Genomic DNA, 25,000 nt, shown 5'->3' with positions numbered 1-25,000 from the left:
TTGACCCCCATGTCTGCGTCGAGGGCGTGAACGCGCAGGACAAATGTCCCAGGGGGCTGGTTCTCCAGGACACCGGTGTTGACGCTGTAGTTATGGCACTGAGGGGGCAGAGTTCACACAGCACTTATGGCATTGATGCTGCATTTGTCAGTTGTAAAAGTAAGTCCCAATTAAAAATGACCAGTAGCCAATGGGACACACTGGTCAACCAGCACAGATGGACTGTGATTACCCCAGCCAGCATTCAACATCCATCACAATAAGACTAGTTAACACGCATGACGTGGGGTGCAAGGAGTTGCCAAATCTAACGGGTTGCCAGATTTTGCACACTTAGCACTCCTCCTCCCGTGTAGGAACCCACTGACCCTGTGGGCAAGTCCCTGCTGAAATATTCATCTTTGGGGCCGAGCTGTGCTGAGCTGATCTGAGCTATGCTAAGAGGGCATTCTGGTCTGACCCTGGAGTGTTCAGGACTGCAGTAGAGTGGAGTTCTGCCGTCGAGGAGAACACCAGCTGTCTTTACTTTGAACTGGCAACTTGGCATGTTCCTCTCTCTCTTTCTGTCATCTCTCTCATCCCTAGTGCTGTGGACCTCTGCCTCTCCTCCCTCAGTCACTATGTTACTCTCTCTCTCTCTTTCTTTCTCTCTCTCTCTCTCCTTATCGCTATCAGTCTTTCTCGCTCTTTGCCCCTCTCTCTCTTGTTTTCATCTCCACTGCAACTTTATATGCCTCATCGCTCATCTATTTTTCGACAGCACACAGGCTTCACACACACCCATAATGTGTCCAATGCCCCCCTTCCCTCACCTCTTCAAAGACAGGCTTGTTGTTGTTGATGTCGTTGATGCCCACTATGACCTGGGCGGAGTTACTGAGGGGATAGGGTCCGTCTGCCGCGTTGTCATCAGTGGCGGTAATGTTGAGGATGTACTGGGGGCCACGCAGGATAGGAGGGGGGCTCCGCCGCAGTTTGATGATGCCTAGAGAGAGAGACAATGGCAGCCATCTTTGTTACTATAGCACATATTGCAGTCAGACAAACCCACTACACGCACACAAACAATCAAACCAACACTCAAAACGTAGCTTTAACTACAAAGGGGGGAAATATTTTACACCAAGCCCCCACCCTTTACAATCCCCTACAACAAGCCCTTTAGGACCCTACATCTTTTGACACATTTCTCCAATGCAGATTCCTCACAAATAAATAAGTAACTATGTCTACCAAAGTACCGAGAGAAATATACATAAAAATGCAGCTTAAGTCTTTGAAGTGACAAATTTTCCCCTCGGTAACAGTGGAAAAAGCCAAAGGACATCTTTGTGTGTGTGTGTGTGTGTGTGTTGTGTGTGTGTGTGTGTGTGTGTGTGTGTGTGTGTGTGTGTGTGTGTGTGTGTTGTGTGTTGTGTGTGTGTGTGTGTGTGTGTGTGTGTGTGTGGTGTGTGTGTGTGTGTGTGTGTGTGTGTGTGTGTGTGTGTGGTGGCCGTAATAGGCTGTGTGGTGGAGAGGCAGTGCAGTGCGGGGCTGGTGATAAGGAAGGCAGGGGGCTTAAGCATTAGTCAGTGTTTCCACCTCGGAGGCGAGAGAGGGCTCTTGTAAACAAACGATAACCGGAAGATTGCCGACGCAGACGTAGAGAGACTCGACTGTGAGGAAAGTGTGAAAGCCAGTACACAGAGAGACTGAGAGACTTATGTACAACACATACAAACACACATACACGTACAAACACATGAACACACAGACACACAAAAGGAGACAGACTCAAAAACATCTTTTACATGGAGTCCACAAAGACAAACAGAGATGAACAGGAAAATAAAAGGGTCTGTGCTGGGAGAGTATGACTATGAAGTGTGTGTGTGAGAGTAGAGGGGGTTTTGTTAGAGATTTGGGTTCCCGCTGGCCTAGCATTGAGCTTGATCCCCAATTGAAGTTACCACAGCAAACACAAGCTAATCTGAATAACAAGTATGTGTGTGTGTGTGTGTGGGTGTGTGTGTGTGTGTGTGTGTGTGTGTGTGTGTGTGTGTGTGTGTGTGTGTGTGTGTGTGTGTGTGTGTGTGTGTTGTGTGTGTGCGTGTGTGTCAGGCGTATTCTTGGTTTTCTCCGTCTGAAGTAGTGTATGCATGTTAGAGTTCATCTGTTTTATGCGTTAGGGTTTAAGAATGTCTGTTTATCTCCATACATGCATATGACTGTTCGTTTGTCTGCCTGTGTTTCATGTGTGTCTGAATGCCTTACTATAGAACCACTATGTTATACCTTCTCCAGTCTTCTCCATACAAGCCCTTGCACCACTCTTACAAAACCCCTTGGAAATACACACTGTCAACTCTACGCACCTTTCTGGTTGTCCAGCTCAAAGTTACTGTCCTCGTTCCGCCAGTGATGGCGTAGAGACCCCGTCTCCATCAGGGTCATTGGCGTGGACAATGGCCACCAGAGTGTCAGGACCAGCGTCCTCCGACAAGAACGTCTTATAGCTGCAGACAGAGAGAGAGAGAGAAGAGAAGAGAAAGGGAGAGAGAGGTAGGGGGGGAGTGTGTGTGAGAGAGAGACAGAGAGAGAGACAGAGAGAGAGAGATTAGATAGATAGATAGTGATATAAAGAAAGAAAGAAAGAAGAAAGAAAGAAAGAAAGAAAGAAGAAAGAAAGAAAGAAAGAAAGAAAGAAGAAAGAAAGAAGAAAGAAAGAAAGAAAGAAGAGAGAGGGGGGAAGAGAGAGAGATTTATAAAACAATATTCATACAGTCATTATTATTATATTATGTAATTGGCATTACATTTAATTTGCATGTATTTTCTTTCATAATTTATTCATTTCTTCAATAGGTATTTTGCAGAGGGATGAGAGAAAACCTGCCGTAGCTCAGGAAGATCCCCAACCCTACCATCTGTTTCCCTCCCCAGCCCTCTGAAGCGTCTCTTCTGGTACATGGACTAGTCCTGCCCCACACACACACACACACACACACCACACACACACACACACACACACACACACACACACACCACACACACACACACACACACACACACCACACACACACACACACACACACACACAACACACACACACACACACACACACACACACACAACACACACAACACACACACACACACCCATGTTTAATGAATTGCCCATCCTCTGTAGGCATGTGGCAAGGCTAAAGTCTCACTGTGTCTCTCTCTGTGTGCTAGTGTGTCACTGTTGGCATGCTGCTATATCTCTGCATGGCTCCAAATGGTTCGCTCTGCCTCTGCTCTGGCTGCGCTAGCCAAATGCCACCTCATAGGACTAAAGAGGGAGTTGTGTGTGTGGATGTATGGTTGTGTGTGTGGATGTATGGTTGTGTGTGTGTGGATGTATGGTTGTGTGTTGTGTGGATGTATGGTTGTGTGTGTGTGTGGATGTATGGTTGTGGTGTGTGTGGATTGTATGGTTGTGTGGTGGTGATGGTGTATGGTTGTGTGTGTGTGGATGTATGGTTGTGTGTGTGTGGATGTATGGTTGTGTGTGTGTGGATGTATGGTTGTGTGTGTGTGGATGTAGGTTGTGTGTGTGTGGATGTATGGTTGTGTGTGTGTAGATGTATGGTTGTGTGTGTGATGAAGGGGGGCAGGGCTAACTGGATAGAATTCTGCTCTGAGTAACAACTTCCATTGGTAGAGGGTGTAGAGTCGAGTAAAAGGGAGGGAGAGTGTGAGTGTAGGAATGGGGGAGGACGAGCAGCCAACCAGCACAGTGGCATAGAATAAGAGAGGAGAAATGAGAGGAGAAAGGGGGAGTTAGAGAGGGAGAAACAGATAGATGACAACATACACAGCTTGAGAGAAGATGGGAGCCTCTTCGTTGGTATTGGCCATTCTGAACCGGATGGAGCGGTCCCGGTGCGGGGTGGAGTCCCGTTGTCCACGGCAACCACACAAACTCGTACATGTGATTGGGCGCTCGTAGTCCAACCGTTGGCTGGGGCTGACCACGCCCCTGGAGAGAATGGCAAAGTCGGGACTCTGGATGAAGTAGGAGAGCTCTGAGTTGAGCCGGTGTCACAGTCCCTCGCTAGAACTAGAGAGGAAGACAGGAGGATGAGAAGAGGAAGACAGGAGGAAGAGCAGGAGAAGGAGGGAGAAAGAGAGGGAGGACAAGGAGACGGATATAGTAGGATTATATTGATCAGGGCACGCCCGACAGGAATATACGCCACGCGCATGAATTGTATAAGAACGAGGAGGATATAGACTCTGAGATGATTCGGCAATAGGAACTAGTGATATGTGATACAGTACGGAGGAGGAAAACAGAGAACAGACAGGGAGGAGAGACAGGGGAGAAGACAAGGAGAACGACAGGAGGAAAGACAGGAGAAAGACAAGGAGAGACAGGTGAGAGACTCTAGTGTTATGTTGTTATTATATCTCTCAAAGGAGAGCGTAGAGGAGGACAGCGAGGAAGTCATTTAGTATTCCTTATATGACATCAGCCTATAATGTAACACATTGGTTAACATTATTGCCCACGCTTCTCTCGCGAAGTACAGAAATAGACCAAGCAGAAAGATATTGCATGGTGGTCACACAAATTATATGAGGTGGGAAAATTGTTCGACGAAAACACACAGACACAGACGGACAGCGGCGAAGCTACGGAGCGACGACATCACACTCACAATCGTTCGTACCACACACCGAGCACACACGAAGCAACACACATTATCTATCTATTATAGACGGCGGCATCTCTCTAGGGCGCATGCACACACACACCACATCGTGAGCGGTCGAACACAAGCAGCAGCAATTGGGATATTTCTATTATCACCGGCTCTGCGCTGCGCTAGGCCTATCTATTTCTCTCTCCACTCTCTCTCCATCTAGTCATTTAACAGATGCTCTTATCCAGAGTGACATACATTAGTCTTAACGACTTAAAGTAGTCTTCCACCCTTCCTTGTCCCCCCTTCCCTCCCCCTTCCCAGCTCCTTGCCATTGTACAGTAGGTGAATTTAAGCCGTCTGTGGTGTTAAAAGAGACATAATGGAGGCCAGTGGTGTATGAAGTGTGTGTGATAACACCAGCTGTACTGTAGACCTACTGTATGTACTGAGTATTGGCTAGTGTTAGACTGGCTATGCTGTCATTAGCCAAAGAGCCAGAGCCCAGTTGTAATGAATTAGCCCTCAGGGCGAGAGAGAGCGTGTGTTCCACACACAGACACAGACAAGTGTGTGTTAATGTACACACGTGCATGTAGAAATGCTCACGCCCACATGTACACAGAATGACGCAAATGAGCAGTTGTATACTGGCTGACTCACTGCTTCTCTTCCATCTCTCATCATTCCATCATCTCTTTCTACTTCTCCCTCTTCCTCCCTCTATCCCATTAGCTCTCTCACTCACACATGAACCTGTTGCAGGGGGGGATGTGTTCGAGCGAGAGAGAGTGTGTGTATGTGTGTGTTCATGTGTGTGCGTGTGTGTGTTCATGTGTGTATGTGTGTGTTTGTGTGTGTTCATGTGTGTGAGAGAAGGGGAGCTTAAGGCCAGGATTGAAACAGAAGGTTCATTAAATATACACAGACTAATATAATATATCTTCAGGCTACCTATTAGCATTTTTAATGCATAGGCAGGAGTATTGGAGTTGCAGCGGTAGCTAAATTAAACATAGGAATATGGGGAGAGGCTAGGCGAGCGATTCTGGCTAGCTGAGGGGTTTGTGTGTGGGTGTGTGTGTGTGTGTGGGGGGGGGGGTTGTTCGCCTCCCTACTCTGCTAAATCCTTCCTGGGACATTTCGGCTAGATAATTGGAGAGGCAGATTTCCCCGTCACTCACTGCTAGCTTCCATTAAAAACCAAGGCCCAATTTATAGACTAATCCTGACTTAAGGTAAACAACAATAATCATCCCCTCTCTCTATCTTTCTCTCTCTATCCTTATCTCTTTCTCCTGACTATCTCTTTCCCTCATGCTCGCATCTTTCTCAGTATTTTTCTCTCGCTGCATCTGAAATCAAACTATCCATTCTAAAGCTTTTAATCAAACTATCCATTCTAAAGCTTTTAATCAAACTATCCCATTCTAAGCTTTTAATCAAACTATCCATTCTAAAGACTTAATCAAACTATCCATCTCTAAAGCTTTTAATCAAACTATCCACTCTAAAGCGTTTAATCAAACTATACATTCTAAAGCTTTTAATCAAACCATTCCATTCTAAAGCTTTTAAATCAAACTATCCATTCTAAAGCTTTTAATCAAACTATCCATTCTAAAGCTTTTAATCAAACTATCCATTCTAAAGCTTTTAATCAAACTATCCATTCTAAAGCTTTTAATCAACTATCCATTCTAAAGCTTTTAATAAAACTATCCATTCTAAAGCTTTATCAATACATTCTAAGCTTTTAATCAAACTATCCATTTCTAAAGCTTGAAATCAAACTATCCATTCTAAAGCTTGAAATCAAACTATCCATTCTAAAGCTCGAAATCAAACTATCCATTCTAAAGCTTTTAATCAAACTATCCATTCTAAAGCTTTTAATCAAACTATCCATTCTAAAGCTTGAAATCAAACTATCCATTCTAAAGCTTTAATCAAACTAAACTATCCATTCTAAAGCTTTTAATCAAACTATCATTCTAAAAGCTTGAAATCAAACTATCCATTCTAAAGCTTTTAATCAAACTATCCATTCTAAAGCTTTTAATCAAACTATCCATTCTAAAGCTTTAATCAAACTAAACTATCCATTCTAAAGCTTGAAATCAAACTATCCATTCTAAAGCTTTAAATCAAACTATCCATTCTAAGCTTTTAATCAAAACTATCCATTCTAAAGCTTGAAATCAAACTATCCATCTAAAGCTTTTAATCAAACTATCCCTCCTAAAGCTTTAATCAAACTATACATTCTAAAGCTTTTAATCAAACTATCCATTTCTAAAGCTTTTAATCAAAACTATCCATCTAAAGCTTTTAATCAAACTATCCATTCTAAAGCTTTTAATCAAACTATCCATTCTAAAGCTTTTATCAAACTATCCACTCTAAAGCGTTTAATCAAACTATACATTCTAAAGCTTTTAATCAACTCATCCATTCTAAGAGCTTTAAATCAAACAATCCATTCTAAAGCTTTTAATCAAACTATCCATTCTAAAGCTTTTAATCAAACTATCTTTCTAAAGCTTTTAATCAAACTATCCATTCTAAAGCTTTATATCAAACTATCCATTCTAAAGCTTTAATCAAACTATCCATTCTAAAGCTTTTAATCAAACTATCCATTCTAAAGCTTGAAATCAAACTATCCATTCTAAAGCTTGAAATCAAACTATCCATTCTAAAGCTCGAAATCAAACTATCCATTCTAAAGCTTTTAATCAAACTATCCATTCTAAAGCTTTTAATCAAACTATCCATTCTAAAGCTTGAAATCAAACTATCCATTCTAAAGCTTTTAAATCAAACTAAACTATCCATTCTAAAGCTTTTAATCAAACTATCCATCTAAGCTTGAAATCAAACTATCCATTCTAAAAGCTTTTAATCAAAACTATCCATTCTAAAGCTTTTAATCAAACTATCCATTCTAAAAGCTTTCAATCAAACTCAAACTATCCATTCTAAAGCTTGAAATCAAACTATCCATTCTAAAGCTTTTAATCAACTATCCATTCTAAAGCTTTTAATCAAACTATCCATTCTAAAGCTTGAAATCAAACTATCCATTCTAAAGCTTGAACTCAAACTATCCATTCTAAAGCTTGAAATCAAACTATCCATTCTAAAGCTTTTAATCAAACTATCCATTCTAAAGCTTTTAATCAAACTATATCCATTCTAAAGCTTTTAATCAAACTATCCATTCTAAAGTCGAAATCAAACTATCCATTCTAAAGCTTTTAATCAAACTATCCATTCTAAAGCTCGAAATCAAACTATCCATTCTAAAGCTTTTAATCAAACTATCCATTCTAAAGCTTTTAATCAAACTATCCATTCTAAAGCTTTTAATCAAACTATCCATTCTAAAGCTCGAAATCAAACTATCCATTCTAAAGCTTTTAATCAAACTATCCATTCTAAAGCTCGAAATCAAACTATCCATTCTAAAGCTTGAAATCAAACTAAACTATCCATTCTAAAGCTTGAAATCAAACTATCCATTCTAAAGCTTGAAATCAAACTATCCATTCTAAAGCTTGAAATCAAACTATCCATTCTAAAGCTTTTAATCAAACTATCCATTCTAAAGCTTTAATCAAACTATCCATTCTAAGCTTTTAAATCAAACTATCATCTACATTAATCAAAACTAAACTATCCTTCTAAAGCTTGAATCAACACTTCCATTCAAGCTTTTAATCAAACTAACTATCCATTCTAAAGCTTGAAATCAAACTAATCCATTCTAAAGCTTGAAATCAAACTATCCATTCTAAAGCTTTTAATCAAACTAAACTATCCATTCTAAAGCTTGAAATCAAACTATCCATTCTAAAGCTTTAATCAAACATCCATTAAAAGCTTTTAATCAAACTATCCATTCTAAAGCTTTTAATCAACTAACTATCCATTCTAAAGCTTGAAATCAAACTATCATTCTAAAGCTTTTAAATCAAACTATCCATTCTAAAGCTTTTAATCAAACTATCCATTCTAAAGCTTTTAATCAAACTATCCATTCTAAAGCTTTGAAATCAAACTATCCATTCTAAAGCTTGAAATCAAACTATCCATTCTAAAGCTTGAAATCAAATATCCATTCTAAAGCTTGAAATCAAACTATCCATTCTAAAGCTTGAAATCAAACTATCCATTCTAAAGCTTGAAATCAAACTATCCATTCTAAAAGCTTTTAAATCAAACTATCCATTCTAAAGCTTGAAATCAAACTATCCATTTCTAAAGCTTGAAATCAAACTATCCATTCTAAAGCTTTTAATCAAACTATCCATTCTAAAGCTTGAAATCAAACTATCCATTCTAAAGCTTGAAATCAAACTATCCATTCTAAACCTTGAAATCAAACTATCCATTCTAAAGCTTTTAATCAAAACTATCCATTCTAAAGCTTTTAATCAAACTATCCATTCTAAAGCTTTTAATCAAAAACTATCCATTCTAAAGCTTTTAATCAAACTATCCACTTCTAAAGCTTTTAATCAAACTATCCATTCTAAAGCTTTAATCAAACTATCCATTCTAAAGCTTTAAATCAAACTATCCATTCTAAGTTTAAATCAATATCCATTCTAAAGCTTTTAATCAAACTATCCATTCTAAAGCTTTTAATCAAAACTATCCATTCTAAAGCTTTTAATCAAACTATCCATTCTAAAGCTTGAATCACAACTATCCATTCTAAAGCTCGAAATCAAACTATCCATTCACATACAAATACTACAAACACACACGCGCACGCGCGCACACGCGCGTGCTCTGCATGCAGGGGGAGTCTCCACTGCGTGAGTGAGTGACACAGAGTGACAGGCGCGTCTGTCGACATGGCGATATGCAAAAAAGCTGCATATTCACCATAATTGAATTTTCATAAGCACATGCACAGACACACAGAGACAAACACACAGACACACAGAGACACACACCAGACACACAGAGACACACACACAGCCGGGCCCATGCCAACGTGTGCATCTGCTTCAGAAAGCATGCTGCGGCCACTAGATCATCCTGTCTTACTCTCTCGTTCTCTCTTTTCTTTTTGTCTCTGTATTTTCTCCATCCCTCGCTAAAGCCGATTGGCTTAAGCTGAGAACAAAGACAGAATTAAAGGCTGGTAAGCAATTCGGCCATTCTCTTCTCTCTGGCTCACACACACACACACACACACACACACACACACCACACACACACACACACACACACAACACACACACACACACACACACCACACACACCACACACACACACACACACACACACACACCACACACACACACACACACACACCCACAAACACACACACACTTGAAAAATGGGGTGTCTCCTCTTCTCCCTCTTCTCCTCATGGCTCAGTGGGGGAAGACTGCTCAAGCACTCCCAGGGAGGCTAGCTGTTAGCCTGCTATCCATTAGCATTGATAATTTGATCCCAGAACCTAATGCAGTGTGACAAGCAGCAAAGCCAACCTCATTGTCGGCTCGCATTTAACGTGTGGCGTGTGCAATAGAGTTGAGGTCACATAGAATGGGACAAAGATGCATGCACTGACATGGTAGCACATTGACTGAACATACCTGTGCATGAACGGCACAAAGCACACGCTCGTCTATCTAACCTCCCATAGGGTTGTCCACTCCTCCCTTCCCTTCCTCCCTCTATAAAAGAGTAGCCGGTGGTTAAACCTTGCACATAGTCATCCATTGTGAGTGGGCGCAAAACCCTTTCAATTACTGTGATAGGATCAGGTCTGGGACAGGCAGGGTGATAAGAGCAGCCCATTCCATTATGGCCAGCCTTTAGTAGAGGTCACCCTCTCCTCACCCCTCAGGGTGTCTGTCCACTAACCAAGCCTGGCTATCAACATCTCACACAGAGGGCATCACCCACTGTCTGTTACTGTCTTGTCTGTTCTGTCTGTCTGTCTGTCTGTCTGTCTGTCTGTCTGTCTGTGTCTGTCTGTCTGTCTGTCTGTCTGTCTCTGTCTGTCTGTCTGTCTGTCTGTCTGTCCTGTCCTGTCTGTCTGTCTGTCTGTCTGTCTGTTACAGTGCCGTCGGAAAGTATACAGACCCCTTGACTTTTTCCACATTTTGTTACGTTACAGCCTTAATTCTAAAATGGATTAAAAAAATAATAATCCTCAGTGATCTACACACAATACCCTATAATGACAAAGTGAAAACAGGTTTTTAGATTTTTTTGCAAATGAATTAAATAAAAAAAACAGAAATATCTTATTTACATAAGAATTCAGCCCCTTTGCTATGAGACTTGAAATTGAGCTCAGGTGCATCCTGTTTCCATTGATCATCCTTAAGATATTTCTACAACTTGATTGGAGTCCACCTGTGCTAAATTCAATTGATTGGACATGATTTGGAAAGGCCCACACCTGTCTATATAAGATCCCACAGTTGACAGTGCATGTCCGAGCAAAAACCAAGTCATGGGGTTGAAGGAATTGTCCGTAGAGCTCAGAGACAGGATTGTGTTGAGGCACTGATCTGGGGAAGGGTACTAAAACATGTATGCAGCACTGAAGGTCCCCAAGAACACAGTGGCCTCCATCATTCTTAAATGGAAGATGTTTGGAACCACCAAAACTCTTCTTAGAGTGGCTGCCTGGCCAAACTGAGCATTTGGGGGAGAAGGGCCTTGGTCAGGGAGGTGACCAAGAACTTGATGGTCACTCTGACAGAGCTCTAGAGTTCCTCTGTGGAGATGGGAGAACCTTCCAGAAGGACAACCATCTCTGCAGCACTCCACCAATCAGGCCTTTATGGTAGAGTGGCCAGACGGAAGCCACTCCTCAGTAAAAGGCACATGACAGCCCGCTTGGAGTTTGCCAAAAGGCACCTGAAGACTCGCAGACCATGAGAAACAAGATTGCTGGTCTGATGAAACCAAGATTGAACTCTTTGGCCTGAATGCCAAGCGTCACGTCTGGAGGAAACCTGGCACCATCTGTACGTTGAAGCATGGTGGTGGCAGCATCATGCTGTGGGGGTGTTTTTCAGTGGTAGGGACTGGGAGACTAGTCAGGATCGAGGCAAAGATGAACAGAGCAAAGTACAGAGAGATCCTTGATGAAAACCTGCTCTAGAGCGCTCAGGACCTCCGACTGGGGTGAATGTTCACCTTCCAATAGGACAACGACCCTAAGTACACAGCCAAGACAACACAGGAGTGGCTTTGGGACAAGTCTCTGAATGTCCTTGAGTGGCCCAGCCAGAGCCCGGACTTGAACCTGATCGAATATCTCTGGAGAGACCTGAAATTAGCTGTGCAGCAACGCTCCCCATCCAACCTGACAGAGCTTGAGAGGATCTGCAGAGAAGAATGGGAGAAACTCCCCAAATACAGGTGTGCCAAGCTTGTAGCGTCAAACCCAAGAAGACTCAATATTGTAATCGCTGCCGAAGGTGCTTCAACAAACTACTGAGTAAAGGGTCTGAATACTCATGTAAATGTTTATTTTTATTTTTTATAAATTAGCAAAAATTGCTAAAATCCTGTTATGGGGTATTGTGTGTAGATTGATGAGGGAAAAAAACAATTTAGAATAAGGCTGTAACGTAACAAAATGTGGAAAAAGTAAAGGGGTCTGAATACTTTCTGAAGGCACTGTATACACTGTTACTGTATGTACTGTCTGTCTGTTATGTACTGTCTGTCTGTCTGTCTGTCTGTCTGTCTGTCTGTCTGTCTGTCTGTCTCTGTCTGTCTGTGTGTCTCTGTCTGTCTGTTATGTACTGTCTGTCTGTCTGTCTGTCTGTGTGTCTCTGTCTGTCTGTGTGTCTCTGTCTGTCTGTGTGCCTCTGTTTGTCTGTTAATGTACTGTCTTAGCTGTCTGTTTGTTACTGTCTGTCTGTCTGTTATGTACTGTCTGTCTGTGTGTCCTCTGTTCCTGTCTGTGTGTCTCTGTGTGTCTGTGTGTCTCTGTGTGTGTGTGTGTCTCTGTGTGTGTGTCTCTGTTTGTGTGTCTCTGTTTGTGTGTCTCTGTGTGTCTTTGGGTCTCTGTCTGTGTGTCTCTCTGTCTGTGTGTCTGTGTGTGTGTCTCTACGTATGTTATGGACTTTATGTCCCACATAGAACCTCCACCGATGTCTCACCTTGTAGCAGTGATGTTCCAGGCGCGGTGGCTTCGGGAATGTTATCCCGGCTGTAAATGGAGTGGAGGAATTCTGGGGTGCAGTCATTCTCATCTGTGATGTGAACCACCACCTATAGGGAAGGACAGAGGAGAAAGGGTTAACTTGGAGCGGCGATGGGCTGGTGTCTGTGGAAGTTCTTCTTTGTGTGAAGCTTTGACAGTCATTTACAAGATATGTGAATGTGTATGTGAGTGTTTGTGTGTATGTGTGTTTTCTCGGGCGTGTTGGCTGGGTTAATATAAATGTGCGTGGGAGGGCGAGGACCTAGTGGTAGTCAGGCACAGCTGCACCCCAACCCTCTGAGCCGCTCCCCGGCCAAGCGGAACACAACATCACACAAACGCTCACGCGTGCGCACGCAAACACACACACTCACTCTTACAGATGCATGCACACACATCTACACTGAATCTCTGTGCACACACACATATTTTTTTTTATAGCTGTAAATATGACAGTCCTGAGGCGTAAGGAAGATAGAGAGATCCAAAGGAGAGAGAGATAATTAAGGGGGAAGAGAAAAAGAGAGAAAGAAAACCTAGGAAGATAGCGACAGAGAGAAAGAAAGGGGGGGCAGAAAGAGGAAAAGATAGATAATGATGGGGCAGGATGGTGGTAGAGATTGAGTTAGAGAGATAGGTAGGGAAAGAGAGTGAGAGAGGTAAAGAGAGGCGGGGTAGTCCAGAGGTTCCCTGAGCAGTGTTAGTCATGCTGGATCCTCCCCCTCCAGTCTCCCACATGGGGGTGTTATCTCTGGGGACCAGATGTGCCAGGGGGTAGACTGCTGCTCCCCAGGGGAGAGAGGTGGGCACACAGAGCAGCCATGGCAGACAGGGGGCTGGAGAAGCCAGCGTGGGCCCCAGTATGGAACTATGACTAGGCTAACACACTCAACACACTCACATCAACTCCCACACTGTCAGTCTGAAATGAAGGAACTAACACAAACTTCATTGGAACTTTGAAAATGCAAAAACTCCAACACCATATTTGACAAACCTTCAAAATCTGAGGCAAATTGAAATCCTTTTTTTTGTACTTTTACAGCTTTTAAGTTATATTCAATTGGTAGTTACAGTCTTGTCCCATCACTGCAACTCCCATACGGACTCGGGAGAGAGCGATACGTCCTCCGAAAAACGACCATGCCAAGGCCCGCTGCTTCTTAACACACTGCTCGCTTAACCCGGAAGCCAGTCGCACCAATGTGTAGGAGGAAACACCATTCAGCTAGTGACCGAAGTCAGCTTGCAGGCGCCCGGCCCGCCACAAGGAGTCGCTAGAGCGCGATGGGACAAGGAAATCCTGGTAGGCCAAACCCTCGTCTAACTCGGTGAACGCTGGGCAAATTGTGCGCTACCTCATAGTTCTCCCAATCACGGCCGGTTGTGATACAGCCTGGGATCGAACCAGGGTCTGTAGTGATGCCTCTAGCACTGAGATGCAATGCCTTAGACTGCTGCTCCACTCGGGAGGCCACAAATAATTGAAATCCAAACTTGATGTCAATGCGAGACTAAGTGAAAATTCGACTTATGTGGAAGTTAGGATTCGCTCCAAAGACAACAACAACTCCAAACTCCAAACAATAAGGTTATGCTTGGCATCGATACACTGACACAAAATGTCTGACTCTTCCCCTAGTGCATCAATTCAATCAGACTGATTTAAAACAGAGAGCTGTCCATTCTTGCCACTATTTCTACGTTCTATCCTGTGGGTAACACTATGAAGCCCTCCCTCTCTCCACTCCTCCAAACCCGGCAGACTGGATCCCCCTCTCACTCATACCTAATCACCAACACTCCCTGGGAATCCCAATCCCTGTTAGAAAAACACCCTGTCTGTTAAGACCCTCTTGGAGAGCCGCCACACACCGTGAGCCTGGTCCAACAGGAGCCTGGTCTCATACTGCTGCCGTACTGTGTATGTGTGTGTGTTTGTGTGTGTGTTGTGTGTGCGTCTGTGTGCGTGGCAGAAAGTGAGAGTATTAGTGATACTAAGAGCTAGTACAAGTGCTTAAGGAAGATTAGGAGAAGAAGCTGGGAGCGGAGAGAGATGGGGAGGAGAGAGAGGGAAAGAGACATGGAACTCTATGGGATGCCTTCTCCTCTTCATACTCCTACCCAATGGGCTTGTATTAATGATAGCAGAGAGAGAGAGAAACAGAGGCAGAGAGAGACAGAGTGAGAGGAAAGACATAAAGAGAGGGAGAGAGAGCAAACGGATTGAGGTCTTGACCACAGACGGGGTGAGTTTTGGACAGAGGAAGGTGACCGTGACTGGTGCCCAGCTTATTGCCAGATTGCGGAGCCTGTTTATGTTGGTGTGTGTTGTGTCTGTACGTGTGCACTGTTACATCTGTGTTTAATGCATGTGTGTGTACATGCAAGAGTTTCTGTGTTTGTCTACTCACGTTGTACATGTTTGTTTGTGTGTGTGTGTTTGTGGTGCCAAAGCGTTCCTCTGTGTCCGGCACACGTTGGCCACAGTGTCCTGTCTGGTTGCCAGGCACACGTTGGCCACAGTGTCCTGCCTGGTTGCCAGGCACACGTTGGCCACAGTGTCCTGCCTGGTTGCCAGGCACACGTTGGCCACAGGGTCCTGCCTGGTTGCCAAGTCCATCTAAACAACTCAATCAGTGGATGTGAGCATCTGACAAACAAAGATGGCCGCCCCGGGGGATTCCAATACGCCAGTTTCACAACAGCTTACCTCAACTGCCCTTGTGGGAATGGAAACTGAAGCCAAACAAGGGGTTAGGACACACCTGTTCTCATTTAGGTAAAAGGTTCTTTTTAAATCTGAGGGAGACGTCATACAATATGATGTTAATTGTAAAGCCTGAGATGATTCTCTTCACATAATAGGATAGCAAAGATAAACAACCTTCTGAATAAATAAAAACAACAATTGTCTCTCTGTCTTTTTACCCAGAATCTCCATAGTCTTCACTGTATCTGCACTGAAGCTATTTCTATTTCCAAACTCGCCACTGAGGCCACAGTCCAATCACCTGAACAGAATCACCATGCTACACTGGCTGGCTCTCCATACTGTTGTTCTCCATTATGTGACCACGGCTGACTCTCCATACTGTTGTTCTCCATTATGTGACCATGGCTGACTCTCCATACTGTTGTTCTCCATTATGTGACCACGGCTGACTCTCCATACTGTTGTTCTCCATTATGTGACCACGGTGGATACTCCAATACTGTTAGTTCTCCCTTATGTGACCACGGCTGGCTCTCCATACTGTTGTTCTCCATTATGTGACCACGGCTGGCTCTCCACACTGTTGTTCTCCATTATGTGACCACGGCTGGCTCTCCATACTGTTGTTCTCCATTATGTGACCACGGCTGGCTCTCCATACTGTTGTTCTCCATTATGTGACCACGGCTGGCTCTCCACACTGTTGTTCTCCATTATGTGACCACGGCTGGNTGTGACCACGGCTGGCTCTCCATACTGTTGTTCTCCATTATGTGACCACGGCTGGCTCTCCACACTGTTGTTCTCCATTATGTGACCACGGCTGGTGAGCAGCATAGTGGGGCAGGTTGGACGTTCTCTACTGCAGTTGACCAGGGCTATAGTTGATGTTTCCTCAAATGGGTCTATTCCCCATCAATTCTACTCCAACGGAAAGTACACACGTACACACACACGCAGGCACACACACACCTTCAGAGCCACATGCACAGCTCATTCGAGTGAATTAGCCAAGCTGACTGGAGCGGGCCTAAGGGGAACTGGTGGATTCGTGAGGATGCCATTTGTGTGTATAAGCCAGCCATCTGGGTAGGAGCAGGTGTGTATAGAGGTGAGTGTGTACTATATATGTGTGACTGTGTGTGTGTATGCGTGCATGTGTGTATGTGTGTGTATAGTTGCGTGTGTGTACCTCTGCCACACCGCTGAGGCCTGTGTCTGGCTCAGAGGCCCTGACTTGCAGTGTGTGGAGTGTGTGTCCACTCTCAAAGTCCACTGTCCGGGTGAGGCTGACAGCTCCACTCTCCTGGTTGACACTGAACAGGTTGCCAGGGTTCACCAGCAGCATGTAGGACAGAGTCTTCCTCTGGAAGGAGATGGCCCCCACCATCGCCACACTGCAGGGGGAAACAGGAACAGGATGTCATAAGGAGATACAGTATACAGGAAGTGATGTCATCGGGAGACGCATTAGACAGGATGTGATGTCATAAGGAGACACATTCACGAATGAAATAGATCTCCAGGGAGCAAGAAATTATCCATCTTCAGTCTGATATCATCACTCTCATTCATAGCATCTTTATTTTGTGGTTTTCTGGATTAAGACACACACACTTGCACCTACCACACCCAGGCAAATAGGCACATGCACCGACACGCACGCACACACACACACACACAGTGTAGGGGGTGGGCAGGAGATGAATACATTGTGCTCCAGTCACCAGAGGCCTGAGGAGGCAGGTTCAGACACACACTTTGCCCTTCATGTTTATCCTAAAATTTATTTTAATACATATTTGAATTAGCCACACTTTCATATTCTGAGCGCCGGGACAAAATGATGCATCTGCGTCCCTCCTTCACCCCCACCTTCATAACCCCCCCTCCCAACACATGACACATAATGCAGAGGAATCATCCACGTTCACACAATCCTTTGGCTTCCCCTCTAATGAGCAGCAGAGGCGGCACACACACACACAAAAACACACACACACACAAATACTCACACACACACCCACATAACAAGCACAATACACAAGCAAAAATACATGTACACAGACATATGCAGAACACACGCATTCATTGGTTCACTGATGCACTTACCCCTCCTCCCTCATTGTGAAATGCATGGTGCACCCTGTCCTTTCCCTCATCCTATTCCTGACCCACATCCAGCAGTTATTCCTGTCCAATGTCACCTGTAAAACCCTAGTTCATTCACCTTCCTAGTAATCTCCAATCACAGCCTATTCCCCATATAGTGCACTAGGTGGCTCTGGTCAAAAGTAGTCCATAATATGGGTAATTGGGTTTTCCTCACAACAATCTCTCCAAACCCAGGGTGTACTCACGCTTGGCCCACGGGCGTGTTCTCTKGGACAGTCAGGGTGTAGGAGGCGTTGGTGAACTGTGGGGGGCGGAACCCTGCCAGAATAGCCACTGTTGCAGGGGGACACTTCCTGCCCTGCGTGTCAACCACCTGCACCCTCAGCATGTACTCCCTGCTGGGGGTCAGGGGTCGGCCGGTGGTCCTGACCTCCCCAGAGCCACGGTCCACCTCAAACGAATCCTCGCCACCTAGTTATGGGATATAAACAACACGTATAAACACACAGATACACATGGTTCTTCCAAGTGACTCAAAGGTTTTCTTGAAGGGATAGTTGACCCCCAAATTAAAGTTGTTCTGTGTTTTCACACCTCAACACACAGCTTGCCCCGGGGCCTTATAGACAATCATGTGAGTGATATCATGTAGCAGAGACAGCTGTGCAGAAATGGACATCCCTAAGACATTGCTGATTTCTTGGGCTGGGGGGCTGGTGTGTGTGTTTATTTGTGTATAGAGATGGGGGTAGAGGACCCTTCTGCCAGCTGGGGCTGTGTGTGTGCGGTGTGTGTGTGTGTGTGCGGTGTGTGTGTGTTATCGGGTTAACATCCAGCCTCTGATCTTTCTCTGAGGAGAACAGGATGACAGGGTCATCTTCATCCATGTCCCCCTGGGCAGCAGCATCAACAGAAGAGAAAGATAGAGAAGAGGAGGAGGAGGGAGAGAGAGAGAGAAGAGGAGGAGGAGGAAGAGGAGGAAGAGAGAGAGAGAGAGAGAGAGAAGAGGAGGAGGAGGAAGAGGAGGAAGAGAGAGAGAGAGAGAGAGAGAGAGAGAGAGAGAGAGAGAGGAGGAGGAGGAGGAAGAGAAATAAAAAGAAGAGGGGGAGGAGGAGGAAGAGAGAGAGAGAGAGAGAGAAGAGGAGGAAGAGAGAAGAGGAGGAGGAGGAAGAGAGGAATAGGAGGAGGAAGAGAAAGAGAAAGAGAGAGAAGAGGAGGAGGAAGAGAGAGAGGAATAGGAGGAACAAAGCTGCTGGTAACCAGGGACATGTAGCTAATCACAGCTGCATTGTTCCTGTCACTCACTTCTTTTGGATTTTTCATTATTTAATTTTTGTATTTTATTCAATCTATATCTATTTTATTTTTTCTTTGTTATAATTTATTGTACATTATCGCTGTCTTAGGGATGTCCAACACCTAGTACCCTAAAAATAGAACATTTGCATGTCATCCTTTCATTAAATGCTTTTATCTCATCAGAGTTCAGCTATCTAATCTAATCAAATGTAATGTAAAATGGACACTATTTAAACGTTGTATCAATTCAATCACAATGTTGATCGACATTTCACTCACCGTCCAGTAGCAGGAAGTGGGCGTTTCCTATTGTGCCGTCTCGTTGGCGGGCGGTGAGGCGGTAGACCACAGAGCCTGGTGCGGCGTCAGGTCCCACTGCACCCAGGTAGGGCTGAGGGAACATGCCCCACTGCAGGTCTGCCAGGGTGGGYACACTCAGGCTCAGCCTGCAGAGGTACCACTCATCACCTACAGACACAGAAAAGATAAAGCGATTAAGGGTCAGGGTCAAACGTTAGAGATACCAGTTGGTACAGTCAGGGGGACGTGGAATCACTACTAAGAGGTTGTCTGTGTGAAATGTAGGCATATGAGCTAATTGCATTCTGGGAAAGTGGAGGACTAGTGTCTGCTGAAGCTCCTAATCCTTTGATTATGATGTCATTGGGTCTGAGTCCTCCTTTTAGCCAAAAACAAACCATGTCTGTGCCACTTCCCACCATTGGGCTTTGACTTTTCCAAACACATCCATCCATCTGTCCCTTTCAAAGTGTTTGCGATCCCTGGCACAATCTCCTTAATCTTATTTGCCTCTCAAAATCAATTTCTCAACAATCCGCTGGTGTCACCTTCCCCCCTGACGGCAGCCACAGCTCTTGGATGACGCTGGACYCATTCTCTGGGTGGAGACAAATGGCCAGATGCAACAAGGCTGATAGGTTCCCTGTTTCCATCCCAGGCTGAGGCTCTCCCTCCCTCGTCTGTTTCCTCGCTAGCAGCTATCTGCTGTCTGAGACTGTCGCTTCCCCCGAGGCCTTAGCAGTCAGTGAAAAGAATGACATTTTCTTTACAAACCCATCACCCTCTCTTTCTATCGCTCTTCCCACGAGCATGTTTCCTACAAAACACACTGTCTGATAGCACACAGAGAGGGAGAGAGAGAGAGAGAAAAGGGGAGAAATAGGGAGAGAGGAAAGAGGTGGGGAAGGGCAGAAAGCAAGCAAGTGCTCTCAGAAGGCGTTCAGAAGTTCAGAAAAGAATCAGAGAAGGGGACTCCAGGCAAACAGACGCTGTGTGTTGTTGCTGCTTGTCGTCTGGTTTTGGGAGAGTTTTGTTTTGTCTGCAGACTTGTGCTTCGTGTTGTTTGCAATGTCTGGCGCGAAGGAGAGACAACAGCAAATAAGAGGGAACTTCACATCTGAGGGACGCAGGGAAGCGGCGGGTAAAACGAGAGGGAGAAGAAAAGAGGAAGAGTGGAGGAAGACACAGGGGAGGGTGGAAGCCTTCTTGACAGGTCTTTTCAGCACAAGGCTCTAGATTCCTGTATTGCTATTTTGTAATTCAGTGGATGGACGTGGTTGTTTTGTTTGGCGCTGTTAGGCTTATACAGCAGTTGGCTATGTATGAATTCCTCCACAGCCATTAATGACTCTTCATAATGATAGCGGTGTCTTGATCCTTGGTCCACGCGACTGAGCACACACTAAGTACATGCCAAACACACGCATATATATACATAAATGCATACAAATGGCTGACTTAGGGTTGGCTCAGTGGGCTTTAACCATTAAACCGTGCCTGGGGGTCAAAAAGCAAGGGATGAGGAGAGATATAGGAGAGTTGAACACAAGAGTGTCAGTGTCATGACCATGGGAATGATCACTACCTGTACATAAACTGCTCACAGAGGAGAGAAGAATATCTTACAGTACGTACATCCACCACAGGTCTCTCTCTCACTCTCTCTCTCACTCTCTCTGCTTCATCTGTCACCAGGGCCATCCATGCCTCTCTCTCTCCTTCTCTTCCCTCTTTTCTCCACCAAACTAGCAGAACTAAAAGGCAGCCAACAGATCCACCTCGTCAGTGTTCTGTGAGAGTGGATCAGTCGACAAAGCGGGCAAAGCTCCAAACGTGTCTGTTACCGCCTTTCTAATCCTCGTAAGATCCGATGGTAACCAGGCGAAATCGCCCCAGATACGATACACACCCGCCGTATTAATAGCCCAGTGACACACGTCTGAGTCCACCCAAAGCTGTCTCCTCATTTGAATATTAATTTGAACGATGTCACGGATTGTTATGCAAATCCGTGAATAAAAGGGGAAAATTGTGTTTGTCTTCTTCCCCCTGATTTGATACACAGTGAATTAGAGATGCAGCCGTGCAAAAGAGGCCAGTATTGACGGAGCGAGAATGAGATTGCATTCAAGTGGTCTTTATGTGTCTGACATCAGATGAAGAGGACACATTTGAGTGGGGCCCAATTTGTGTCAGTACATTGACAGTGTTGTCCAATAACAGCCGACCAAAATGATATGAGGCTTCAACTGAAGGAGAAGTAATGACGGAATGGGGAAGATTCTTTCAGATCTCCATGAAGACCCAACGTAAGGGAGGGGCTAGTTGTCCTTTAACCATTACATTAAATAAAGAGGGTGATAGAGAGAGGGGACACCCATCCCATTTCCCCAAGCCCCCAGGACCCTCTTGGCCCCTCTTGGACCCTAGTGATCCCTCTCTGACCTGACAGAGATGGTGTGTGGTGTCTGGTGGCGTGATGCCGCTAGAACACACACCTGTGAGAGGACTGGAGGGAGATCAGCGGTACCACTGTTACCTGAGACCACCTGAGGTACAATACAGAGGGTAAGAGTCATGCAGCTGAGCTAGGATTACACACACATACACACTGTTTGGTACATACACACAGATTTGTACTCCCACAATGCCCCTGGGGAGGTCACATAGGTGTGTGTGTGTTTGTGTGAATGACAGCGTGGGATGTGTCGCCTTGGTGACTCACAGAGCGCAGGTGTTCCCATGAGTCCAGTCTCCGTGGCAGCAGGTTAAGTCTTTGTGACATTTGAACGCACATGCATGCAGGCATCTCACGTAATTGCCTGTCCTTGCTGGCCTGGCAGGGATTTGACACTGTGTGTGTGTGTGTGTGTGTGTGTGTATGTGTGTGTGTGTGTGTGTGCGTGCGTGCGTGCGTGCGTGCGTGTGTGTGTGTGCGTGTGTGTGTGTGTCAGAATCTAAAAAGAGTCTCCCTTTCATGCACGATTAACTACTCAATGATGTGGATCTCACTTTTGTTTTAATGACATGCATAATTACGTTTCAAATCAAGAGCTTTTTTCTCCTCTAAAACCATGTGATGCACAGTGAAATTCTTTAAGAGGAGACCAGTGTAAGGAGGAGAGAGCGAGAGAGAGAGATTAAAAAAAAATTGAGGGACAGAGGAAAAGAGAGAGGGGGAGAGAGAGAGAGAGAGGAGAGAGAGAGAGAGAGAAGAGAGAGAGAGAGAGAGAGAGAGAGAGAGAGAGAAGAGAAGAGAGAGAGAGAAGAGAGAGAGAGAGAGAGAGAGAGAGAAGAGAGAGAAGAGAAGAGAGGAAAGGAGATAGACAGGGAGAGATGCTCAACGTGTGAGAGAAACCACAGAGCAACTTGCAACATCCTCTATACTTATATTACAGCTAGTTAGTGATCATTGGCTGTGTCAATATTAGACCATCAAACGAGAATGTCACCAAATCTTCAAAAAGGTGGGGTATAGTTGCCATTGGTAGCTACTGAAGAAATATTTGAGGGAGGAGAGTCATTGAGGAACAAACCCCCTCATGTTTATGGAGCTGGGAACCCTGCTCCCCATCTGCTCCTGGAAGCCAGCGGACTGAGGCGTTATGCATCCTAATTAATGATCTTTAGACTGGCCCACTTTCCCCCCCTGCATGCACACACCATTTTTTTAAAACCTGATGGGTGGGGCAGAAGAGAGAGGAGGAGGGAGGAGGGAGGGAGGAGGGAGGGAGCGGAGGGAGGGAGGGAGGGAGGGGAGGAGGGAGGGAGGGAGGAGAGAGGAGAGAAGGAGGAGAAGATAGAAGTCAAGAGAGATGAGAGAGAGATAACAACATAGAAAGGGGAGAATGGATGGAAAAGGGAAATCATTATATTCACTCCCCTGTGTTCACTTAACACAGACAGCCTGATCTCACTGTGGACGTCCCCTGGTATTTCTGGTACCTAAAGTGGACAGAGTAATAGGACAGCCCTACTGTACTGCTACCATCACTCCCCTCATTTCTCAAATCCTCCTCTCATTTCTCCACATTTCACCCTTGGTTGACTTTTACTGCCCAAACCTAATGATATTCCAAACGCTCAACTGGTTTAACAGCTAAGCAACCAATCTGATGATGTAAATGCATGTAAATGCAATACTCCATGAAATACAAGAGACAGACAGCAGGAATAAGTTATTCTATTTTCTCCCCTGACAAAGCCACAAACAAACAGGCATTGAGAAACATGAGGGGAAAATGAATACATTTCAGCCACAGACAGAACTGTGCAGTGTGTGTGTGTGTGTGGGGGGGGGGGTGTGTGTGTGTGTTTTCTGATAAGCCCTGAGGCTGTGTGTGGATGGAGCCCTCCCCACTACACACTCATCCACACACAGACAATCAAATGCAGAGGAGACATAGCTGCTCATGTATGTCCCTGCATGCCCTGTGGAGTGACAACGTTCCATCACATGACCCCACCCTCTCTCTTACTCCTCCTGGACTCTGGTCTCCCAGCACCTCGTGAACACATTAGATCCTAACTAACTACCACAACCAATAGCCACCCGTGTCATGCCTGTCTCTCTGGAATGAGAGGCCCACAGGGGGCTGCCCCCTCCTTGCCTGACCACAAATGTAGTATTTCACCACTCGAGGTCCCTGGTCGCCCGTGAGTAAGTGAGCGAGCGAGTCCTCACAGTCGACACATCACGGAAACTCAATTAGAGCCATTCTGTGGTCGGGTGTGCATGGGGAATGGAGGGTTAGGGGAGGAACAGGGGTTATTATGGGGTTTTAGTAACCTCCTAGCTACACTAATAGCGTTCTCCACTCCACCCAGACCACCGTCAAAATACACTCACCTTACTGTGAGGTGAAYGCAGAGTATGTGTGTGACCTCTCAAGGTGAGTTATCAACAACAAGAGCCTCAGGCTGCTTCTACATGGGGTGTGTCTCCGTCAGTGGAGGCTGGTGGGAGGAGCTATAGGAGGACGGGCTCATTGTAATGGCTGGAATGGATCAGACTCAAATATGTGGTTTTCATATGTTTTATGCTTTTGATACCGTTCCATGATTCCATTCCAGCCATTACAATGAGCCCATCCTCCTATAGCTCCTCCCACCAGCCTCCTCTGGTCTCCATAGTCTAAAATGGCCTCCTCTCGGAGTTGATTTTCTGCATAACTCTGGTGCAGTTGGCGGTTGACTCGGTGGGCATGTTGTCTCCCTCCCACCGGCATCACTGGCCCACTGAGTCAGCCACAGCTATGACTCCTCACCAGATGGCGTCGATGGCACCATGTGGCGGGGAACATAAGAGCAATCAAACAAGACGCCTCTACACCAACTGTTTACATCAACTAACCATCTTATAATCTCTATCTCTTATTTCCCCACAGGTCGATACGGTACATTCTCTTTTCTCATATCCAGTATTCATTAGCAAGTAGGGAAATGTACAGTGTCACAGGGGGTCATTTGCTTCAGCACACTCACTGTGCTCGTAGTCTTCCTAGTAAGCACTGCTCATCCTCACTGCGGAGTATAGATTACTTCCCCCACCAACGACACTGGGATCGTCTGAACTCTCCCAACTCTATATGCGGCTGGCGTCGGCGCGGTAGAAGACAGAATCTGGGTGGATAAGCCGGATCCAGGGGTTTGATTTTCCCAATAACTCCTAGGAATGGAATCAATCGCTCCAGAGGAGTGGAGA

General features: G+C 45.1%; 1 protein-coding gene across 1 annotated transcript in view; it reads right to left on the bottom strand.

The window, feature by feature from the left end:
* The window catches only part of LOC111964641 (putative neural-cadherin 2), a 133,048-nt gene that overhangs the window by 49,318 nt on the left and 58,730 nt on the right, over positions 1 to 25,000 (bottom strand). Inside the window, 13 exon segments of the mRNA XM_070443811.1 lie at positions 1 to 98; positions 813 to 985; positions 2,355 to 2,392; positions 2,394 to 2,495; positions 3,838 to 3,898; positions 3,901 to 3,942; positions 3,945 to 3,965; positions 3,968 to 4,057; positions 4,060 to 4,083; positions 12,823 to 12,934; positions 16,775 to 16,979; positions 17,943 to 18,168; positions 19,276 to 19,464. The exon segment at positions 1 to 98 is cut by the window's left edge and continues 71 nt beyond it. Of these exon segments, the coding sequence (XP_070299912.1) occupies positions 1 to 98; positions 813 to 985; positions 2,355 to 2,392; positions 2,394 to 2,495; positions 3,838 to 3,898; positions 3,901 to 3,942; positions 3,945 to 3,965; positions 3,968 to 4,057; positions 4,060 to 4,083; positions 12,823 to 12,934; positions 16,775 to 16,979; positions 17,943 to 18,168; positions 19,276 to 19,464 (1,381 nt within the window).

This window comes from Salvelinus sp. IW2-2015, linkage group LG6.1 (assembly GCF_002910315.2).
Source record: "Salvelinus sp. IW2-2015 linkage group LG6.1, ASM291031v2, whole genome shotgun sequence".
Lineage (NCBI taxonomy): Eukaryota > Metazoa > Chordata > Actinopteri > Salmoniformes > Salmonidae > Salvelinus > Salvelinus sp. IW2-2015.
The sequence above is the reverse complement of the archived record's forward strand: the minus strand, read 5'-3'. Positions and strand labels throughout refer to the sequence as shown.